This window comes from Aspergillus undulatus, assembly GCF_047715775.1.
Source record: "Aspergillus undulatus strain CBS 261.88 unplaced genomic scaffold BDV17scaffold_65, whole genome shotgun sequence".
In the NCBI taxonomy this organism is placed as follows: domain Eukaryota; kingdom Fungi; phylum Ascomycota; class Eurotiomycetes; order Eurotiales; family Aspergillaceae; genus Aspergillus; species Aspergillus undulatus.
The window spans coordinates 44,792-62,963 of NW_027396669.1; the positions used below are offsets into that span (position 1 = coordinate 44,792).

Consider the following 18,172-nt stretch of genomic DNA (forward strand, 5'->3'; position numbering starts at 1 on the left):
TCTTATAAGGCTGCTATGCACCCCAGGTCGCTTGTTCGATTCGACCTCGCAACACAAACGAGAGTCGAGAAAAATAGACACAATGGCTCCCGGCATTGACGCATACACCCCGGTCGAGGTGACCGAGTTCGTCTCGCGCGCCGGCACAGTCAAGGGCCATATGCGCCTCGATAAGATCTTCTTCAGTTCCGTGTCTGCAGGCGCAATCTTGGCTCTCGCTTGTGGGACAGTCTTGAGCACGAATGCTAGTCCGTGGTTTCAGGATAATGCACCCGGTTTGATTCGGACTATCGGTGCCTTGGTCTTCCCTTACGGGTTGGCTTTGATTATTCTTACTGGCGCTGATTTGTGTACTGGGTCCTTTATGGTATGCTATCAATGACGATGATCTGGGCAGCTGGACAGGTTGTTAAAGAGTTTTTTAGTTCACTACCGTCGCGGCTCTTCAGCGCCAACTCTCCTGGTACAAGATGCTCCTGCACTGGTTCATTACCTTCTGGGGAAACCTCGCCGGCTCCTTACTCGTCGTCGCCCTCATATTCGGCTGTACGGTTCCATTTCCATATACCCTGCCCCCGAAGCAGCACGGAATAGCCAACTAACACCAACCAGACGGCGAAGTCTTCAGCGCAGACCCCTTCCGCTCCGCCGTAATTTCCTTCGCAACCAAGAAACAAGTCACGCCCGAATTCCACAGCATATTCCTCCGCGGCATCGGCTGCAACTGGCTCGTCTGTCTCGCATGCTTCCTCGCCCTACAAGGCCGCGACATGGCGTCCAAGATCATCGGCATCTGGCTCCCCATCTACGCCTTCGTCTCGCTGGGCTTCGACCACGTCGTTGCAAATATGACTTTCGTCCCTATGGCGATTTGGCTAGAGGCGCCGGGGATCTCGGTCGGGTTGTATATCTGGAAGGGGGTTATTCCGACGCTCTTGGGGAATATTGTTGGTGGGGGGCTTTTTGTCGGGACGTATTACTGGTATATGTATCTGCTGCAGCAGAATCCGGTTACCTTGACCGGGTTGAGGAGGGGGGTTGGTGTTACGCGGGATGAGGGGAGTGAGGGGACTGTTACGCCGAGGAAGGATGATGTTGAGGCTGCGGCGCGGATTTTGCCCGGGGGTGAGACTGCTAAGATTGGGGGTTAATGCACTTTAGGCCTCGAGGATGACTATACTAGATGACTGGCGAAGAGCCGCACAACAAGCTATACCGATATACATAATTTAATTTAATGTCTACCTACCTACCCACCCACCCTGCCTAGTCATAGTACGGACCCTAACATCCCTCCAACCCAATCACCCCCCCCTCCCATCAGCAACCCACTTACATGCCCCTCCAATCCCCTCCCCATCCTCACCTCTCACCTCCAACCCCTCAAAAACAACATCAAAGCACGGATTCACCTCACTACAATCAACCGTAACGTCATTATTCGACCCCAGCACGCCCGTGAAATTCTCAAACAAGATCTCCGAAATTTCCATTTTACTCGTCCCCTCGAAACTGCCGTTATTTCCATTATCGTGCGTGATTACGACGGCGCGGCTCGACTCGCTCACGTCGAAGTTGGAGAATGTTATGTTGCGCACTACGCCCCAGCCGCCGCCTCGCGGAACGCCGCGGTCTTGAGGGACGAGGTGGCCCATCCAGGTTTTTATATAGGTGCCGAATCTTGTTGAGGGGAGCTATGCAAACATTATTAGCTCCGCGCTTCAAAACATACCTAAGGTGTATTGGGGAAAGGAGTTGACCTTCGCATTCTCAATAACCACATTCTCAACACTCGAGTCCTCAAGGCACTGTCCCAGACTCCCAATCGCGATCCCGTTCCCGCCATTACAGGTTATGTCGATCGCGTGGATATTGTACGAGCGCGGCTTTATGGCGATGCAGTCGTCGCCACCGGTGAATATGAAGTTCTTGAGGGTTATGTTGTTTGCTTCCATCGTGTCTGTGGTTATGCTTAGTACTTAAATATGGCTGTGCTTTATGTACGTAAGGTAGAACGGATGGGGGATTCGGCAAGTAAAGAGCGGGATATACCGAAGCCGTCCGTATTCTGAGCCCAATTCTCCCCTTCCGGAGCGGCGGTCGCGTTCACAGTGACCGTGATATTCTCGAACGCCATGTTCGTTCCGTTCAATATGTTGATCGACCAGAGCTGCGGCTGGTCGACGGCGAAGTTGGATACTTGGACGTCGGATATGTTCCAGAGAACGAAGGGCTAAGCTCAGATGAATACTAGGACACTCGAGGTTCATGTTGGCGGGAGATGAGGCGAGGGAAGGGGAAGTACCATAGGCCGCCCGGGCTGCGTCGTCCCAGCCTCTTCCGTATACCATACATCTCCATCCCCATTTATAGCACCTGTCCCATATCCATCGATTTTGATCCCGCTACTGGAGATGGATAAATCCCGCTGCGTGGTTTTGGAAGGCAATCGGGTAAGAGCTGTTTCGCCAGTAGCTCAAGTCATCGGAGAACTACACGGCGTTAGCCCTAACCACTCACCACCCGAAATTTACTATCCGAGCCGAAGAAGGATAAGGAGAATATACAAGCCAAGTCCCCCTCTACTCAATAGTAATATCGTGCACTCGTGGATTAAGTTGTTCAGCAATCTAGTATACTTCGCCCTCCGGAAATACGACCTTTCCTCCGAGGTTGTATTGCTTGAATGCTGAGAGGATGTTCGGGACGTCGTTTTGGTTGTTGCCAAGGGGGAGGACTGTGCATTCTTCGAGATACGGACTGGGGTCGGAAGGGGCTGAGAGGGTGATGGCTAAGTTATCGCCCGATAGAAATCAGCCTTTACGCATAGGCTCCCGGGTGCGATAGATCCTGTCGAAGCTCCGATTTGCGGTGCGACTCGTGGGTTCCTCTTGATGGTCGGAAGCCAGACTCTACATCGAAATCGGTCTGACCTCCAAACACACGTCAATTTGTTTGTTGGCCCCACCACCAAGAACTTAGTGTGATTAATTTATTGAGCGAACCGCGTTAAAATGAGGGCGGCCGTATTATTCTTTTTAACATAAAACATAAAACATATACTGTATTTTATCAATCCAAGTATAAGTAATATACTTTATTATAAAATACTGAATACCTTGCTTCAACAGCTCGTGTGATAATCTATATTGGGAGGCGGTAGATTAATAGATATAAGAACTATATCTATCCTGCTATACTTGGCAGTAGCTAAACCTGGTATTACATGGAGTAGGGGGGGGGAATGCCTCGCTTCTGACCAATTAAAAACGCAGTGAGGTCGGTTTTGCAGAGTATATAAGCATGCATAAAGCCGTTTATCCGTGCACAACGACAGATCTCATGGAAGATCATGAAAACCCACCCACAACGCCCGGAGATCTCACGTGACCCAGAAGCCAGGAAACGCCCGTTCCTGGTTCCTGGCACATCATCGTCATGTGGCATCACCATCCTGGACTTATATATCAACAATATTTGCTTTGCTAACCATAAGCATCAATAGACTTACAATACGGTTTATGCTGTCTCATGTGACAGAGGGAGACAACTGTGAACAGTCCTGTTGACCAAAATTTTATCGTTTCTTCGCCCGCAGCTTGTTCGCCAGCGAATTACTCATTTAACCCTAAAATGCAGACCTCGTTACCTCGTCCGCAAATGTCTGTCCCCCCCCGGCCGTTCGCATGGCACCCGGACCGAAGTCTCCTTGCTATATCCACGGAACGGGGGATGATCAGTACAATGAGTCTTCTTGACACCGTATCAGGCGGTGCAATGATGGAATTGCCCTTAGGTCCAGCTTCGAAAGGCTATGACAATGCCGTTGTCAACGCTAAGGATACTGTCGGTCTTGTAACCGCCAGCAGCGTGCAATTCGTTGACGAGGGGAACAAAGATTATGTTCACGACTGATTCCGGCACAATAGATGTTTATGACCTTGAGAAGCTTAGTATGACGAGGTTTCCGAGCCAGGCTCGCTCGTTTGGGGCGCCCGTTTGCGCTACCGATGGTCGGGTTTTTTGTTGTGCGTGATAGGAGGGTTTTGAGGTTCTGGGGTTTGAAGTAGGACGGTGCGACGCGGGTAGTCTGTTGTAGGGTGTTAAATATTGTTTGGTTAAATTTGCGGGTGACTTCTTTAGATTCTTTAGCTATTGTTTTCTGGGTTGCGGACTATATCGAGTCTTTTGGGATACCATGGTTCCGCGCATGAGAACGTGGCAGTTGCGGAGCGGACCGCCTGCCATGCTGTACGGGTGAATGATCGTTTGGGCTGCTTTATGACAATCTAGGATAGCTGTTTAAGTTCAATAGGAAATACAATATAGGTGTAGAGTTGGGATGTTATATTGCTTAGTTGCAGTCGCTCTAGGCTTCGTCTGTAAGCCGAGGTGCTCATTCCTTTGGGCGTCTTCCCTACTCGAGCTCGGCAGGCGGTTCGATGAATGGCACCGTAGCCCAGTCCATTTATTACCATACCTAACATCAAGGCCTACCAGTACCGAGCTTACTCCTTCGGGGGCCGATCAGCAGTGACAGATTTCAGAATCGCATCAGCCCCCTGCTTCACCAGCTTCGCAGCCAATTCTTCCCCGAGCGCATCGGCCTCGTCTTCACTCCGAACCACTGCCTCCGCACTATCCAAAACACTCTCAGTCCCATCAAGACTAACAACAATCCCCGTAATCCTCAAAACCCCACTTTCACCCTCACCACCATCAATCCACTCCGTCTCCGCCCCAATAGGCACTGTACAACCCCCCTCCAACGTCCTAAGCAGCGCTCTCTCCGCAAGACAAGCCAGCGTACTCTTCCCATCCCCAAGCCTCTCCAAAAACCTTCTCGTCTCCTCATCACCCACTCTAATCTCAAGCCCTAACGCCCCCTGCCCAACAGCATGTAGTATCCCACCATCCCTAGACCCCATATACTGACTTATCCTGTCTTGCAAACCAAGGCGTTCCAAGCCTGCAGCGGACATAACCATACACGTGTACTCGCTCTGTGGATCATCGACCTTGGCGAGTCGCGTCTCGACGTTGCCGCGGAGGTTCGCGAAATTTAAGTACGGGTAGAGACGACGCAGTTGCGCGATTCGGCGCACGGAGGATGTTCCGACTACGGCGCCTGAGGGGAGGGATTGGAGTGTTGTGTAGGGGAGGTCCTTCTTTACGATTAGTGCGTCGCGCGGGTCGTCGCGTAACGGGATGGAGGTTAGGGTGCATGTTGGGGGAAGCCTGGTTGGCATGTCTGGTTAACATTCAGGTCAGGTCAGGTCAGGTCAGGTCAGGTCATGCGGGGTCCGGGAAATCGGGCATTGAGGGGAGAGGAAGGTAGATGGCATAAATACGCACCCTTCAAACAATGGACAACAACATCAATCTCCCCAGACGTAAGTTTCTCCTCCAGCTCCGCCGTCCATAGACTCTTAGCCCCGAAGCTGTACAGCGCCGTTGACTTGTCTCTGTCGCCGAGGGTGTGGAGGGTTTCGATCTCGTAGGTTCGGTTGGGGTCGAGTTTTCGTAGGGAATCGCGGATTGTCTCGGCTTGAACGACGGCTAGGTTTGATCGGCGGGTGCCAATCCGGAACGGTTTTGGTGCAGCGGCGGCCATGGTAACTGGACGTGAAACTGTCAAGTTCTCAACAGAGATGACATGACAGGGTGGGATGGCCATGTGGGTTGGCGGCGGCTGTCGTCGGGATCGGAGAAATAGTCTGCCCTTGTCCCCACCGAGCACTCCCCGGCCTCTCTAGGCTTTGGGCTTCGTGGATGTTAGAGTAGACATCGAGATGGTCTCAGTCGCGCGGAGCTCCGGACCACTATCTATGACTTGTGGAAAGTGAGCGTCAAAAGTCCTGTTCCTATGCACGTGAACTTAATCCACCAAGATATATCCTGAGTTGAGGGACAGGCAATTTTGATGCTGGCCATAGACATTTACAACTTTGTAAGCCATCCACACTTGCCCAATCGGCGCAGAGTTAGAAGAACATCGCATCAATTGCTCAAGAATATGTATAAGCAGGATTTATAAGCAGGTGGTATCCATAATATACGACGCAAGACTAGCCATAATAAGACCTTATCTTCCTCTCCGCCTGACGCTGCACATGCCCCGTATCACCCAGCAACTCGAACCTCTCACGCGCGTCAGCACCCATCTCCGGAACAACGGTATTCCTCTGAGCCTGGGGCTGCACCGTTAATGCCACCGGTCGCCGCGACCGGGTCCCTTCCCCTTCCTGCTCTCCCTTATCCTGCATCTTCTCAGAGATATTCTCCCAATGAATAGTAACCGGGTCCGGCGGGATATACCCCCCCGGCAGAATAGGACCTGTCGGACCAATAGCAGGACTAGGCATAGTCGTAGACCTCACCCCAATCCTCTCGCCGCCCGTCGTCCACAACTCAAAGCCCAATCCAGCCGGCTCGATTACCAGCCTCACGACGACCGTAACGAGAAAGTACACGGGGCCGCGATTATACCAGTGGTGGTTCTTAGGTTTCTTCTCGACGCCGCTTGTGTCGACCTCCAGTTCGCAGATGAGCTTTGCGTCGTGCGAGATCATGCTTTGGGGGAGGTTGGTGGGGGCCGAGTGGGACATGACAATTTGCGCGTGGAAGGGCCGCGATAGGTCTCGCGGGGAGATCTTTCGAGGGAAGGACTTTGAGAGGCCCGTTCGGGGGATGAGGTCGCCCTGTTGGGTTTTGTCAGAGCCGCTGCCGTGAACCTAGGGGAATCGATGCGGTACGTGACACACCTTCAGCACAATCCAATCTATCTGATTAATCGCATAGGTCTTTCCGTTTCGCTCATCGTACCTAGTTATCTCACCGAGATGTTTCTTCGGGTCATATAGCCAGTCGCAGATAACGCCGTAGCTTACGGGGCTGTAAAGGTGATTGAAAACGGGCGTGTGAGATTTCAGTTGCTGGATGCGGTTCATGACCTGGCCTTGGACGACGGCTAGTTGGCTTTCAAGGCTTTATTAGCCAACCTGGTGAAATGAAACAAGCGTTGATAAGGGACGTACGGCTCATCAACTGTCAACACCTTAATTCCTTCTGGCACAAGGTGGTTAGGCTTTTCGTAGCGGGCTGTGAGGCGCGAGCGGACGTAGGGACAGCTGCCGAAGCCGCCGGAGAGAACAAGGAAAGACTGCCCAGATTAGACATTGAATCTGTCAATTGCTCTCCATGGGGTAGTCACATACGATTCTCTCGCTCGGATGACTGAGCTGTAGCCGGCGGATCTGCTCATCTAAGAGACCAAAAAGCTCCGCGATTTTGGCGTCGAAAATGGCGCAAACCTCGTCACTGCGGGACAGCAATTAGCCTCATACTCATCCCTGTCCTCATTTGATGTGTTCAGTACCTTGAGATGAAGAGCTGTCCCTCGTAAATCCCATGCTCAGGAAAATGCGCCTCCGCAACTGGGACCGATGAAGGCAGATCGAGTGGTAGCGAGGCATGCTCTTCCGAATGCACGCCGAACGAGCATTTGAAGCGCTCGAAACGCCCGGTCATCATCTGCCAGGCAATTTCATCCGGTGTACCGGGGAGAGACATGCGGAGGGGCTCGAGTTTCGCACATATCAGTTGGTGCACACCAAGATCAATAAAAACAGAGCCGACGGGTTTTCCTATGGCGGTCAGCTGGTATATGCGAATTTAGGAAACCAAGAGCGATGCCTTCGACAAAACCTAGGGGATGGTAGACTGTCGGTTCACAAGATGCGCTAACTAATTTGAGGACATTCACGTCCGTCGTGCCTCCGCCGGCGTCGCATACCAGGACCACATCATTTTTCTGGACCCATCAGCTTGTTCCTCCGTCGAGGTGCTTCATCCGCGTCCCAATGAAAATTCGTACCTGATAATGCAGCTCCGATACATATACCGCGGCAGCCTCGGCCTCGGTCAACCCAATAGCAGCCCTATGCTCCGTCTTTCTGAACTGTATTGAACCTTTCAACTCCTCCACCATTCTCGGGTCTTTCCACGTAGTCGGGACACTAAACACAAACTCGACTTTCATCCCCTCGAACCGCGGCATGGTCTTCGCAAAATAATCGACGACATAGCGATATACGCACTGGATATAATCCGTAAAGTACCGCATCGCGGCCTCGCGCGAGGGTGCATTAGGTCGAGTATCGACAAAATCAGGGTCGAGGTTGAGTTTGAAAAATTGCTTGATGTCTTTTGAGTCGGCTGCATTGGCGCTGTCAGCAAGTGGCTCTTCGCATTGAAATCCCCATTTCGTCGACTCTGGGAGGTAGAGAATGTGCGATGGGACTTTGGTGGCTATTTGTGAGCCGATTAGGCCCGGCCAGTGTTGGATCGGTTTTGGTGATGGCCAGTTTGGGCCGCATGAGTAGGCGACACCTTGACGTGGGTTTGGTTAGTTGTCGAGTACAGCGAGGAAGGATAGGGGGTTGGGATGTTATGCGCACCTGTGCAGGTCATGCCAAAGTCCACGCCGACGACGATATCCGGGGACCATGGGGCCGCCATCTTGATCTATGCGGGCGGCCTCAATACTACTTATTAGACAAGGTAGGCGATTCCGAGCGGCTCCGGAAGGCGCGCATATTGGAGGCGTTGACAAACAAGTCTTCAAAATCGGGGTTCTGCGATTTAAAAAGGAGGGGGCTCAAGGGCTGGCACCGCCATGCCGCAAGGCTGGGTTACCTCGTATTGCGATTGCCTCAAGCCACGATGGTCTGTCCTCGCCCTCTCTGCTAGTTGCAGTATTTGGCGGTGATCGGTGGTGGAAGGGAGCCTCATGCCCAATGTAGGTCAAAATTAATTGCTCTGTATTTTTTTTTTATTGTAGTCTGATGGTGTTGACTTGAATTTCCATAGCAAGCGACCGACCCAGATAGGCCAAGAACAACGAGGACTGACACAATAATGGCTCTTGATGCCAAGCTCGTGCTCCTTGGCGCAAGGGTCGGTCGCAGGAGCGAGAGCGGATTGCCATGGCCGGGGTAATCTAGATATAATGGCACCTATATAGTGTGATGACTGATCTGAGTCGCTGAAATGACTTGTCGCTAAAAGGTTAAGTCTGGGCACTAGGATTGAGTAGGAAAGGCAGGCCGCTCGGGCGAGAAAGGACGAGCCCATTCGTAGAACGTCGGCAACGTATCACTCGAACAAAACAGCGAGAAACGCTGCCTCAAGCCTCTCGGATTGATCTCCGTGGGGTCTTTTCACTACAACGAGTCGTCAAGGCATGGACTGAGCTGCCCAGCTAGTGCACTCGTGCTGCCAATAGTACACTCTAGGCATTGCTCGAGGCTGACTTCTGTACCTTGGTGCAAAATCACCTCACTACGGCTTTCTCGCATCACCCGGTACTGCAGGATCAGAAATTGTCAGTTTGTCCCACTTTTGTAGGAAATGGTCCATTGCGACATCATCCGGTCGGGTTGGGCCGTTACGAATCACGGTCTCATAGTGCGGGTAGAAGCTACTAAATGCCTCACGATCCTTTTGGCTCCAGCTCTCGGCGGCAAATGCGCTGAAAAGCGCATCGGTCTCCTCGGGGAGAGAGACTTGCATCTGGTTTGCAGTAAGCTGAAGCATCCGCATGATACCTTTAGCCAGTGGAAATCTCCTGGATAATGCACGGGCAAGAACCGAAAGTTCTGTGAAAGCGTTGCGGTTTTCAACCGAGCCGAGAGAGCCGAGCAGCGCATACAGAGCGGTCGTGACCCACTGGATGGTGCAAGGATCCATGCGGTCGATTCCCCAACGCTCACGATGGAGGACGATAAGCTGGGCGATGCGTCGAGCGTTTTGATGGGTGGTTTCACGAGCGCTATCTGCTTGTTTGGTCTCCCCCTTGGATGTATGATAGGACTGCAGAAACCAGAATATTTGGATCATCGTGGTGTGGTAGAAGAGGCTGGATGGTCAGTCAGAGTTTATAACCGGGAACTTTGGTCACATACTGGAGTCCAATAATATGGGGAACAATTGCGGTCTCCGCTAGAAGGCATGGTGGCAGATTTGCATGCCATCCAAGGAGTTGATGATGTACATCGTCGACCATTACGGCGGTTTCTGAGGCAGGTAGTCGATCTTCAACTGAATAAAATGCCCTGCTGATGCTAAACGCGATGCAATTGAGGTCACACCAACGATCGAAAACACAGGCGTAGTGGCCTGGAACCGGGTCGGCCCCACGGGGATATGGATACCAAACTTCGCTAGGATTGTCATGGTTAATGGGAATACGCGACCGACGCGGAGGTTGAATCTGGATGTGTTTCATGAGAGACGCGGCGGCGGTCCTTGGCATGTTAGCTTTCATCCACAAGATATTGTGCGTAACATACGCTGCCATACTAAAGTTGCCCCAAAGCATCCGATTCGTGGCCAGCTCCTCGGTACGAATACTTTGATTGTCCAGCGCTCTTGGTGGATTTGCCGCAGTATACTCCTCTGCCGCTTGGCATGCAAGGTCCAGGTACATCCAGCCCACGCGATCTTTGCCCATCAAGACGAGCCTGAGAGTGTTAACACCTCATCAAGCACATCGAACCTTGCGACTAACCTGACCCATAAGATCATAAGTCCCTGGATTGTCGGAATACTCGCTGGAGCTTCTCTTTCCTCTTCCTCAAGCAGCCGACGTGCTTCGGCGTAGAACTGCTCGCCTCGCGTCAACGGGTCGTCGGGGACGCTGAAGACCTCCGCGTAGTCGGAGTGATACTGGTGAGAGAGACTATTAGAAACTTCTCATTCTGTCATGAATAATGACTGCGACCGGCCATAAACATACACTGGACTCAGCGAGAATCGCGTTTACCAAAAACGGCGTGCAATATCGACTTTTCAAGTCTCCCTTTTGCATCTCACTGATAAAAAGTTCCCTGTCGATCGAGGAGAAAAATGGGTTGCTCCACATAAAGTACAACGATATGATGTGCGATACAAGGTCATCATCGTCGGTCACCGTGGTCCATGGTTTGGCGGGAACTCGATAGACTGGAGTATCAGCGAGGCGACGGACATCCAGCATTCGCCGGGATACCCGAGGGGCGACTTCTTCCTCCTTATCCGCGTCATCTGTCCGGTCGATAAGATGTTGTTGGATGTCGCTCACCTCGCGCGATTGCTCAATTTCCGAATGAGTGAAATTTATCTTCAAATAATCCTGCAATTCGGGCATTCCAGGATTACTCCGGATGAGGTTCATGAGGTTGGCCAGCTGTTTGTCTTCGCTTTGGCGCATGGCGTCAAACAATCGCTCCAAGATATCATTCGATTGTTCTAGACCCTCTAGCTTCCGTTTCTGGGGCAGCTTGCGTCGCTGATCGGCTAGTTCGTTGACGCGGCACTCAATGTTGTTCGCTACGCAGTTCTGGCAAGGCGGATCGCCCCGACACTAGCCGAGGTCAACACGAGAAGTTGGAGACAGTGAGGGGAGGTACCTTGAGCTTCTTCCTCTTGCACTCCTCGCAGGCGGTTGTCTTGTGTTTGCGCCCGGGGTTCCCTTCGTTGGTCGCGACATTCTGAGCGTCGGAGCCCGGGAGAGGAGCAGGTGGGTGTGAGGACTGGGGGTCGGACATAGAAGACAAGAGAGTGTCGGAGAGCAGGTTCAGGGTGGCGGGGAGAACTTAGAAGAGGCTAAGATCAGGAAGAAAGTTCGCTTGAAGATATCGCAGAGAGCTTAGCCCGGAAAATTGTCCCGCCAGCAGAATATATCTATCATGGTGCTTGGCCCCCTTGGAGCTGGAAAGAGCAATCCAGAGCAGAAACTGAAGGCGAGAAGCCAATAATAAGCAAGCCGACTCAGAGCGAATAACTGAGGGACGAGGAAGAATAATCCAATTCTGCGTTCCAATTTCTGGCCGATCGCTGCTCCCGCCAATTGGATCCCGTGACCTCCCAGTCCGTGGAGAAAACACCCGTGATCTCCTCCCCAACTCTCTTGCAGACTGCTCAATTCTGACGGCATCGAAGCTGCCCGTTGGGCCTCTTCTCTCATTATCTTCTTGTGCGACACCATGGCGGGGTAGTTCTCGCCTATCACCACTACCTTTGATATTCCCGTTTCAGGCAGGCCGGACGACAATCCACCTTGATTATCATATCACATCACGTATGGATTTCTGAGTGGATCAATTTCTTCACATCTTTCAACCCACGGCGATCATGGTGCGAGACCTGTCAGTTAACACTCGCCCACGTTATCGGCGATCTCTGTCCATCAATTGAGACCAGAGATCATCAGACTATTTCAGTATCTGTTCCAAAGTATCAGTCAATCACGAGTATACTATCCCGTCTCCAGGCCCATCTTGGCTTGGGCTCTGTGTCCTGCGTCTGGATTTGTGTTCCGCGCATGACCCCTGCACAAATCCTGAACCTGCTGCATGTCCATGTCGTCGACCCGCTCCAGATTCGCTACCTCAACCACTAGGACAACGCCTGCGCCGCTCTCGAACTGCTCGCTCCTCTCTTCCCCTGCTCCTTTCAGACTCCAATTTAACCCCCCTTGGGCGCTCTCTGCGTAACGAATCCGTAGCTCATACCGAGGTTCCACGCGCTACCGTGGTCATTCGACGTCTGTCACCATGGCCTTAGGCACCGGGCCCATCTAGATCGCACGCTTGTTATTCGATAATCGAGATTTCGCCAAATCAGTGGCTAAATGCCTAATAGCCTATACATGCAAACTATGCCGAATACAATATTGGCGACGACTCGACCGATGCCCAAGGGCCTTCCGATCAGTATCTCCAACTGGATTATAATTCACCATCGGCACACCCGGGTACACCGCTCTTCTGTCCACTGACCGGGCCGGCTCCGCCATCCAAAATGCTTTTTTCGCAGCTTGTCGCGCGATTCATTTAATTCGGTTTGTTTGATGCCATAGCAAGTCAGATCGCCATATAGATTGCGAATTCTGACGCTGTTGTTGAGGTCACTGACTAAAGCATGCAGAATCGGGTTCTAAGACGCAACTGCTTACTCGAAGACTGCGATGTCTTGGATTGCTTCGCCCGCCGTTCCTCATGGGATGGGATATGTTGAGATATCCTACGTGGTCTCGTGGTCATGCCTTGAAGTTTGCTTATAAAACCCGTTGGCCACTTGAGCCTTTCGCGTTACTTCTATTGTTTGAGTGTCGGAATGTGGTCTCGGGTTCTGACAATGCCGCCAATTCAACGAAACCGGCCAACAGAGGGGACATTGATACTGGCTACCTTACTGCTTTCGACGTCGCCGCCGCTGCTGCAGTTGCTGCGAAGAAGGAAGATGATGCGGAGTGGAGCTAAGACGCGGCTAAGAATGTCCATTGCCGTCATAACAAAACGACAACTGCAAATCATTCCAGGCCTCATTCCCGAGTCTTATTTCCGAGCAAGATATCCTCCCACTCTGGGTACTATATGAAAGGCCTTCGCAGCTACCCACCCCACACTAAAATAAAGTCCCATCTCCCGAATTCAGAATCGGACTCGACCTTGTCTCCGGCCTCTTCTCCGCCGCGATCTCTCTCCCCGCCTTCCACGATCCAGCCTCCAGGACCTGCGGCAGTGAAAGGCTCACGTCACCGAACTTCCCACCGCCCAATATCCGCTCATGCAGAACATCTAGCAATGCGACCGTCATCGCCCGCCATTCAACGATCTCATCATCGCCTGCTCCAAAACACGGTAGCCCATTCTTCGACCCTAGATTCTTCAATCCCCGCTCCAACGCCTCAGGCTTGAGCGTCAGAACGCCCATGTCAACAAATAGCCCGCCATTTCTATACTCAGGAAGCCCGGTTCCGAGGTGTGCGTTGTCCCACTCTTTGCCTAGTAACCTCTCGAAGGGGACCTTGAGGGAGTATCCGAGCCATTGGGTCAGTTTATGGAAGGGCTGGATTATCGCCGTGTCCGAGGACTCGGATGCCGTGGCTTCGTGCTTGCTCAGCGCTAAGAGCGGCCATGCATCGCCCACCGGTTCCCCGGCGACCTTCGTCCGGTCAGAGGGCCAGATTGGTATCAGGAGGGTTTGGAGGACGCCCCAGAGTTCAGCATAATCGAGCTTCTCACGCCTGTTTCGGGTGAGGTAATCTCCACTACTATCAGCACTTTCTTACTCTTTCCCAATACCCAGTGAGGAAAGGCAGCATACCGACAAGCGACCCGGGCCTACCGGGCCTCCCCGTAGCCCCGAAGAACTCCTTATTCTGAAGTAGCGACCCACCCAGCTTCTGGAGTATCTCAACTCTTGCAGACGCACCGACAAGCGGATTCTTCTCATCGTCGATCTGGAATCCGCGGTAAAGTGCCTCGACCGAGAAATTCTGCAGACCGGGACCTGCATCCCACATATATCAGCATCCACTCCTTCAGGCTTCCACTGATGAGTACGTAAGTAGATCCCCTACGATTTCCCACTGTATCCCACGCCGACATCGGACCTTATTCCTAGAAGTAGGTGGGTGTAAATAAGACAAACTCACCAGTAACAACATCCTTCCTTTCACCCTCCCCTCCCGTCCCTGCCCCCGCAAAACACCCATCACGGAACATATAATAACTCGCCACCGCAATCCCCTCGCTGCGGGTATAAACATTCCCCGACCCAGGCTCGGTAAACTTCCAAGCATCACCAGCCCCCGCGTCAAGAAGCACCGACACGAAGAACAAATCGATCAACCCGCGCGTCTTCTCCAGCGCCTGGTAACCCTTCTCATCCCACGATTCCAGTAACTGATCTATCCGCGGGACACCGCCGACCTCGAAGTGCTGCCATCGGCCGTGCGGCGGGATGGTGTCGTAATTGTTGGGCCCGAAGTCGCGCTGTGGGGGATGGGGCTTGTTAGGTCTCTTGACATCTTCTATATTGCAGGGTGGGTAGAGGCGAGAGGTAAGGTGAATACCTGGATAACATCGATAACATATTCAACCGTCGCGTCGAGACGGTCAGGGCGGTATTCGAAGTGGTTTAGGGCGTTGTTGTTCGCGAGATCCAGCACGCGGTGGGCTTTTGAGCGGACGGATTGGAGCGTTAGAAGGGGGTTGAGATTGAGGTCTTGGGCGGGCATCTTTGTGGTTAAGTTGTAGTCGTGAGTATCAGGGGTGGTGACGGTATAGGAATTAAGACCAAAGTGAGTAGATACGGGGTACTAGTCGGCCTCGAGGTTGGACGATGGGAGGGAAGGACAGCTTGGTTACCTGATAGCTAGGTAAGGGTGGCCTGTACCACGTGCGGGGTAGCTGGAGCTTGAATGGCTTATCGGAGTTGCTGATAAGGCTGATAAGCAGTTGGAGCTGTTGCAGTGTTCTAAGGAGCTTGGCGTCACTGCTACGGAGACCTCCGCTCCTTTAGCTACTTCTGAATGAGCTCGAATATTGCCAATTATGTTTGAGACTCATTATTGAGAGCTAAGTGGTGTGGAGAATGTAAAATGCTTTGATCGTTACATTTGCGCGACTTTCGTGCTGCAATAAGACATTATATATATAGCCGCCCCTTAGTCGGCTCATACACCTCCCCAGACGTAAAAGAACTATGATAGAAGCCTGACTCCACAGCATCAAGATCAGATAAGCTAGACAACGACGCTGGGCGCTGGTCGCTCTCGTGGGCACTCGCCGTATTTCCGCCAAGCCGGTTTGGAAACGTCCACGGATCTGGAGACTCATAGACGCCGGGGATTTCACCCCATTGAACGGGCATTAAAGCGTGGTCCGCATCATCGCTCGAGTTTGATGTGGCTGGATGACAGGCTGCACTGATCGCAGCACTACACTGCGCCACCAGCGGCATCGACGACTTGAAACGCCGGAGACCAAGAAGCATAGAGACGACTGGAAGGAGTCCACCAACGATAATGGCGAAAATGATTGCAACGGGAGAATGGCCAACGGTTGTGATTTCCTCGCCAGGATCCTCCTTACCATTCATGTCGAAGGGAATTATTTGAACGAAGAACAGACTCTGCGAAACAAGCCAATGTAGGATTGCGGAAACACTAAGCAGTGGGAAGCTATACCGATATGGCAAAGATAGGTAATAAGTTGATCTCTGGGCTCTCCGGGGCCACGAGACCCGGAGCGGTTTCTTAACTCGTGCATAATTGTCGTATTCGACGGCACCGAGCATTATTGTAAGCAAAGTGTTGAGGACAAAGTAAGCGAAGGAGACAAAGACTTGAGGCGTGTTTGCTAAGAGGATCATCGGTAGTATTGACTGGTCGCCACGTGGGACGGGTATGCCATCAAGGAGAGTTGAGCCGGTCACTTCGCCAAGCCCGCTGTCCCAAATGGTTTTCACTCCATAGCCTTGATTATAATCCAGGATGCCAAGGCGAAGAAGGTAGATAGCCGGAATGAGCATGCAAACGAATCTGGTAGGTCAGCCGGCGTTGCTGCACGGATAAAAGAGAACTCACACTAGGATTGTGAAGATCCAGCGGCCGGTACTCACGGCCTGGAACCATCGCTTTGGCCGTCGTCCGAGTGGCAGGGGGAGCTTTTGTGAATCCCTTGATGCAGGAATATCATAATCCTGGTCTTTCCCCGTTTCTTCTTTTGCTTCTTGCGCCAACCTTGACTGCCTCTTTCGACCAGCGCCTTGGGCAAAAGACAGCTACTCTCCGTTGTAGGATCTGGACGACCAAGGAATGACGCGATTGCATCTCCAATGGTCAGAAATATATCTTCCCGGTAATCCTTCGCCGTAAGCAGGCTGCATATCAGCTTCACCAGATTGCAGGCAATCACAACGAGACAGATTGGAGGACTAAAGAACAACTGACATGTCTCGTCAATCGGGACAGTCAAGCAGTGATCAACTGAATATGTCTGTTCTTGTCTCTCGGACTGACTATTCAGCTGAGGACGGCACATTGGGTTATGCCCCCGGATTGTCACGTTTTGTGAAGATGACGGGTCGACCCAGTTGGAGGGGTCATCTAACTCATCCTGAACTTTGTCCTCATAGGGACGTGGATGAGCTGAGAGGATCTCATTCAGCCGCCGAACATCTGGTCTGTCCAGCTCCGAGCCTGGATTGAAATAGATATGACCGGACTGATTACTGGTCCTGCTTTGAGTTTGAATCGAGAGACGTATCGAAGGTGTCGAGAACTTGTATGGCCGCACCTCCCAGGAAAGGGACGTTGCATTCACCATGTCTTTTGTGCAATCGTGGTCGCCATCGCAGAGCCAATCAAAAGGACTTCCGGATCCGGATCCGGATCCGATGGGGTCATTCCCTGGGCCCATGAATGCTAGTGGCTCGCCATCTGGCATTGGATCGTTGGTGACCAGGACAACCAATCTCTGCGCGGATACGTAGTCCTGGGCAAAGGTGTTAATGCAATCTTGTTTAGATAAAGTCTGGAGGTCAGAGCGGCTCATCGAGGCGTTGATAGCTGCGAGATCAAGCCCGATATTGTCCTCAAAACATTCTTCAAAATCGGCGGACGTATTCCCTCTCATTGGGCCAGCCGGCGCCACAATGTCTGTGTACTTTGTAGGTCCAAGAGCGAAAAATAAGGCCGAGTTGTAACTGGTACATGAGCTAACTGAATGTAAACAGAGGCAAACGAAAACCTACATAAGATGAATTGGGAACGACGTGACCATCAGCAGCCAACCCAATGACTGCCTTCTGCCGCGCTGCCTCCTTAACAGATGCCAGATGTTGGGAATTCCAATGCGCAACCAGAGCCGCTTGCTATGCGCATCATCAACCTCCGCTCGGGACGGTGACGCGAGACACTGCATGCAATAGTTACTGGTGCCTAACATGGCAGTGCTTAGAACATTGATGACAAGGTGCAATCCCGTTGTCCACTTTTTGGTAACTGAACAACTTCCCGTATGCAGCGAGGCAAAGGGGAAATCGGTCTCATTGTTCTTGGAGTAGGCAATTCCGGCGGCGATAACAGTGAGGATGATATTGAGTGAGAGAACGGTCCCCATGATCCATGAGCAGACCACGACGCCTTTGATCCAGTCGCGCCCATGTAGTGATCGCGGCTCGTCATTTTCTGCTATCGAGGTTTGCGACTGTGACAGATCCGACCACCGTGATGCGAGACTGAGCTGCGAAAGGAGCCCTGGCTTCTCGTCTGAGTTCGGTTCATCATTGCTTCGCCACCTGAAATTGATCATCGCTGCGTTGGACGAAGCTCAGCCCA

General features: G+C 52.2%; 7 protein-coding genes across 7 annotated transcripts; 1 reads left to right on the forward strand and 6 right to left on the reverse strand.

Moving 5' to 3' along the window:
- The first annotated feature begins 58 nt into the window (after positions 1–58).
- Positions 59–1,211, forward strand: BDV17DRAFT_274099 (formate/nitrite transporter family protein). Its single transcript, XM_073759080.1, has 3 exons — positions 59–367; positions 426–546; positions 613–1,211. The coding sequence occupies exons 1-3, from the start codon at positions 83–85 to the stop codon at positions 1,149–1,151; spliced, it is 945 nt and encodes a 314-aa protein (XP_073611434.1). The 5' UTR covers positions 59–82; the 3' UTR covers positions 1,152–1,211.
- A 93-nt stretch (positions 1,212–1,304) lies between these two features.
- Positions 1,305–3,453, reverse strand: BDV17DRAFT_284546 (pectin lyase fold/virulence factor; the record flags this gene model as incomplete). Its single annotated transcript, XM_073760551.1, has 6 exons — positions 1,305–1,694; positions 1,761–1,960; positions 2,053–2,233; positions 2,306–2,428; positions 2,640–2,737; positions 3,369–3,453. 6 exons carry the CDS (start codon positions 3,451–3,453, stop codon positions 1,305–1,307), a joined length of 1,077 nt encoding a protein of 358 aa, XP_073611435.1.
- An 866-nt stretch (positions 3,454–4,319) lies between these two features.
- On the reverse strand, positions 4,320–5,688 carry BDV17DRAFT_207884 (porphobilinogen deaminase, dipyromethane cofactor binding domain-containing protein). Its single transcript, XM_073755364.1, has one exon. It carries the CDS (start codon positions 5,247–5,249, stop codon positions 4,509–4,511), a length of 741 nt encoding a protein of 246 aa, XP_073611436.1. The 5' UTR covers positions 5,250–5,688; the 3' UTR covers positions 4,320–4,508.
- On the reverse strand, positions 5,288–8,520 carry BDV17DRAFT_284548 (porphobilinogen deaminase, dipyromethane cofactor binding domain-containing protein; the record flags this gene model as incomplete). The annotated part of the gene is made up of 9 exons (XM_073760552.1): positions 5,288–5,619; positions 6,149–6,701; positions 6,765–6,978; positions 7,038–7,162; positions 7,218–7,320; positions 7,379–7,646; positions 7,696–7,813; positions 7,877–8,391; positions 8,460–8,520. The coding sequence occupies 9 exons, from the start codon at positions 8,518–8,520 to the stop codon at positions 5,288–5,290; spliced, it is 2,289 nt and encodes a 762-aa protein (XP_073611437.1).
- A 718-nt stretch (positions 8,521–9,238) lies between these two features.
- On the reverse strand, positions 9,239–11,810 carry BDV17DRAFT_207902 (Zn(II)2Cys6 transcription factor). Its single transcript, XM_073755365.1, has 6 exons — positions 11,451–11,810; positions 10,799–11,404; positions 10,571–10,728; positions 10,353–10,523; positions 9,966–10,307; positions 9,239–9,919 (listed from the first exon to the last, which is right to left on the reverse strand). The coding sequence occupies exons 1-6, from the start codon at positions 11,586–11,588 to the stop codon at positions 9,343–9,345; spliced, it is 1,992 nt and encodes a 663-aa protein (XP_073611438.1). The 5' UTR covers positions 11,589–11,810; the 3' UTR covers positions 9,239–9,342.
- A 1,639-nt stretch (positions 11,811–13,449) lies between these two features.
- BDV17DRAFT_295239 (URC4/urg3 family protein) lies at positions 13,450–15,067 on the reverse strand (the record flags this gene model as incomplete). The annotated part of the gene is made up of 4 exons (XM_073763021.1): positions 13,450–14,071; positions 14,130–14,337; positions 14,483–14,822; positions 14,903–15,067. The coding sequence occupies 4 exons, from the start codon at positions 15,065–15,067 to the stop codon at positions 13,450–13,452; spliced, it is 1,335 nt and encodes a 444-aa protein (XP_073611439.1).
- Positions 15,068–15,477: 410 nt separating this feature from the next.
- Positions 15,478–18,146, reverse strand: BDV17DRAFT_295240 (uncharacterized protein; the record flags this gene model as incomplete). Its single annotated transcript, XM_073763022.1, has 3 exons — positions 15,478–16,372; positions 16,453–17,538; positions 17,587–18,146. 3 exons carry the CDS (start codon positions 18,144–18,146, stop codon positions 15,478–15,480), a joined length of 2,541 nt encoding a protein of 846 aa, XP_073611440.1.
- Between the last annotated feature and the right edge of the window lie 26 nt (positions 18,147–18,172).

Bases quoted from the DNA above. Each gene is read 5' to 3' on its own strand.
- BDV17DRAFT_207902 (XM_073755365.1), bottom strand. From the start codon at position 11,588: ATGTCCGACCCCCAGTCCTCACACCCACCTGCTCCTCTCCCGGGCTCC. The intron at 10,729-10,798 runs GTATGTTTATGG...CTCTCTCACCAG, and splicing joins CGATTCTCGCTGAGTCCAGT to TATCACTCCGACTACGCGGA. The intron at 10,308-10,352 runs GTATGTTACGCA...TAACATGCCAAG, and splicing joins GGCAACTTTAGTATGGCAGC to GACCGCCGCCGCGTCTCTCA.
- BDV17DRAFT_274099 (XM_073759080.1), top strand. From the start codon at position 83: ATGGCTCCCGGCATTGACGCATACACCCCGGTCGAGGTGACCGAGTTC. The intron at 368-425 runs GTATGCTATCAA...AGAGTTTTTTAG, and splicing joins TGTGTACTGGGTCCTTTATG to TTCACTACCGTCGCGGCTCT. The intron at 547-612 runs GTACGGTTCCAT...AACACCAACCAG, and splicing joins CGTCGCCCTCATATTCGGCT to ACGGCGAAGTCTTCAGCGCA.
- BDV17DRAFT_207884 (XM_073755364.1), bottom strand. From the start codon at position 5,249: ATGCCAACCAGGCTTCCCCCAACATGCACCCTAACCTCCATCCCGTTA.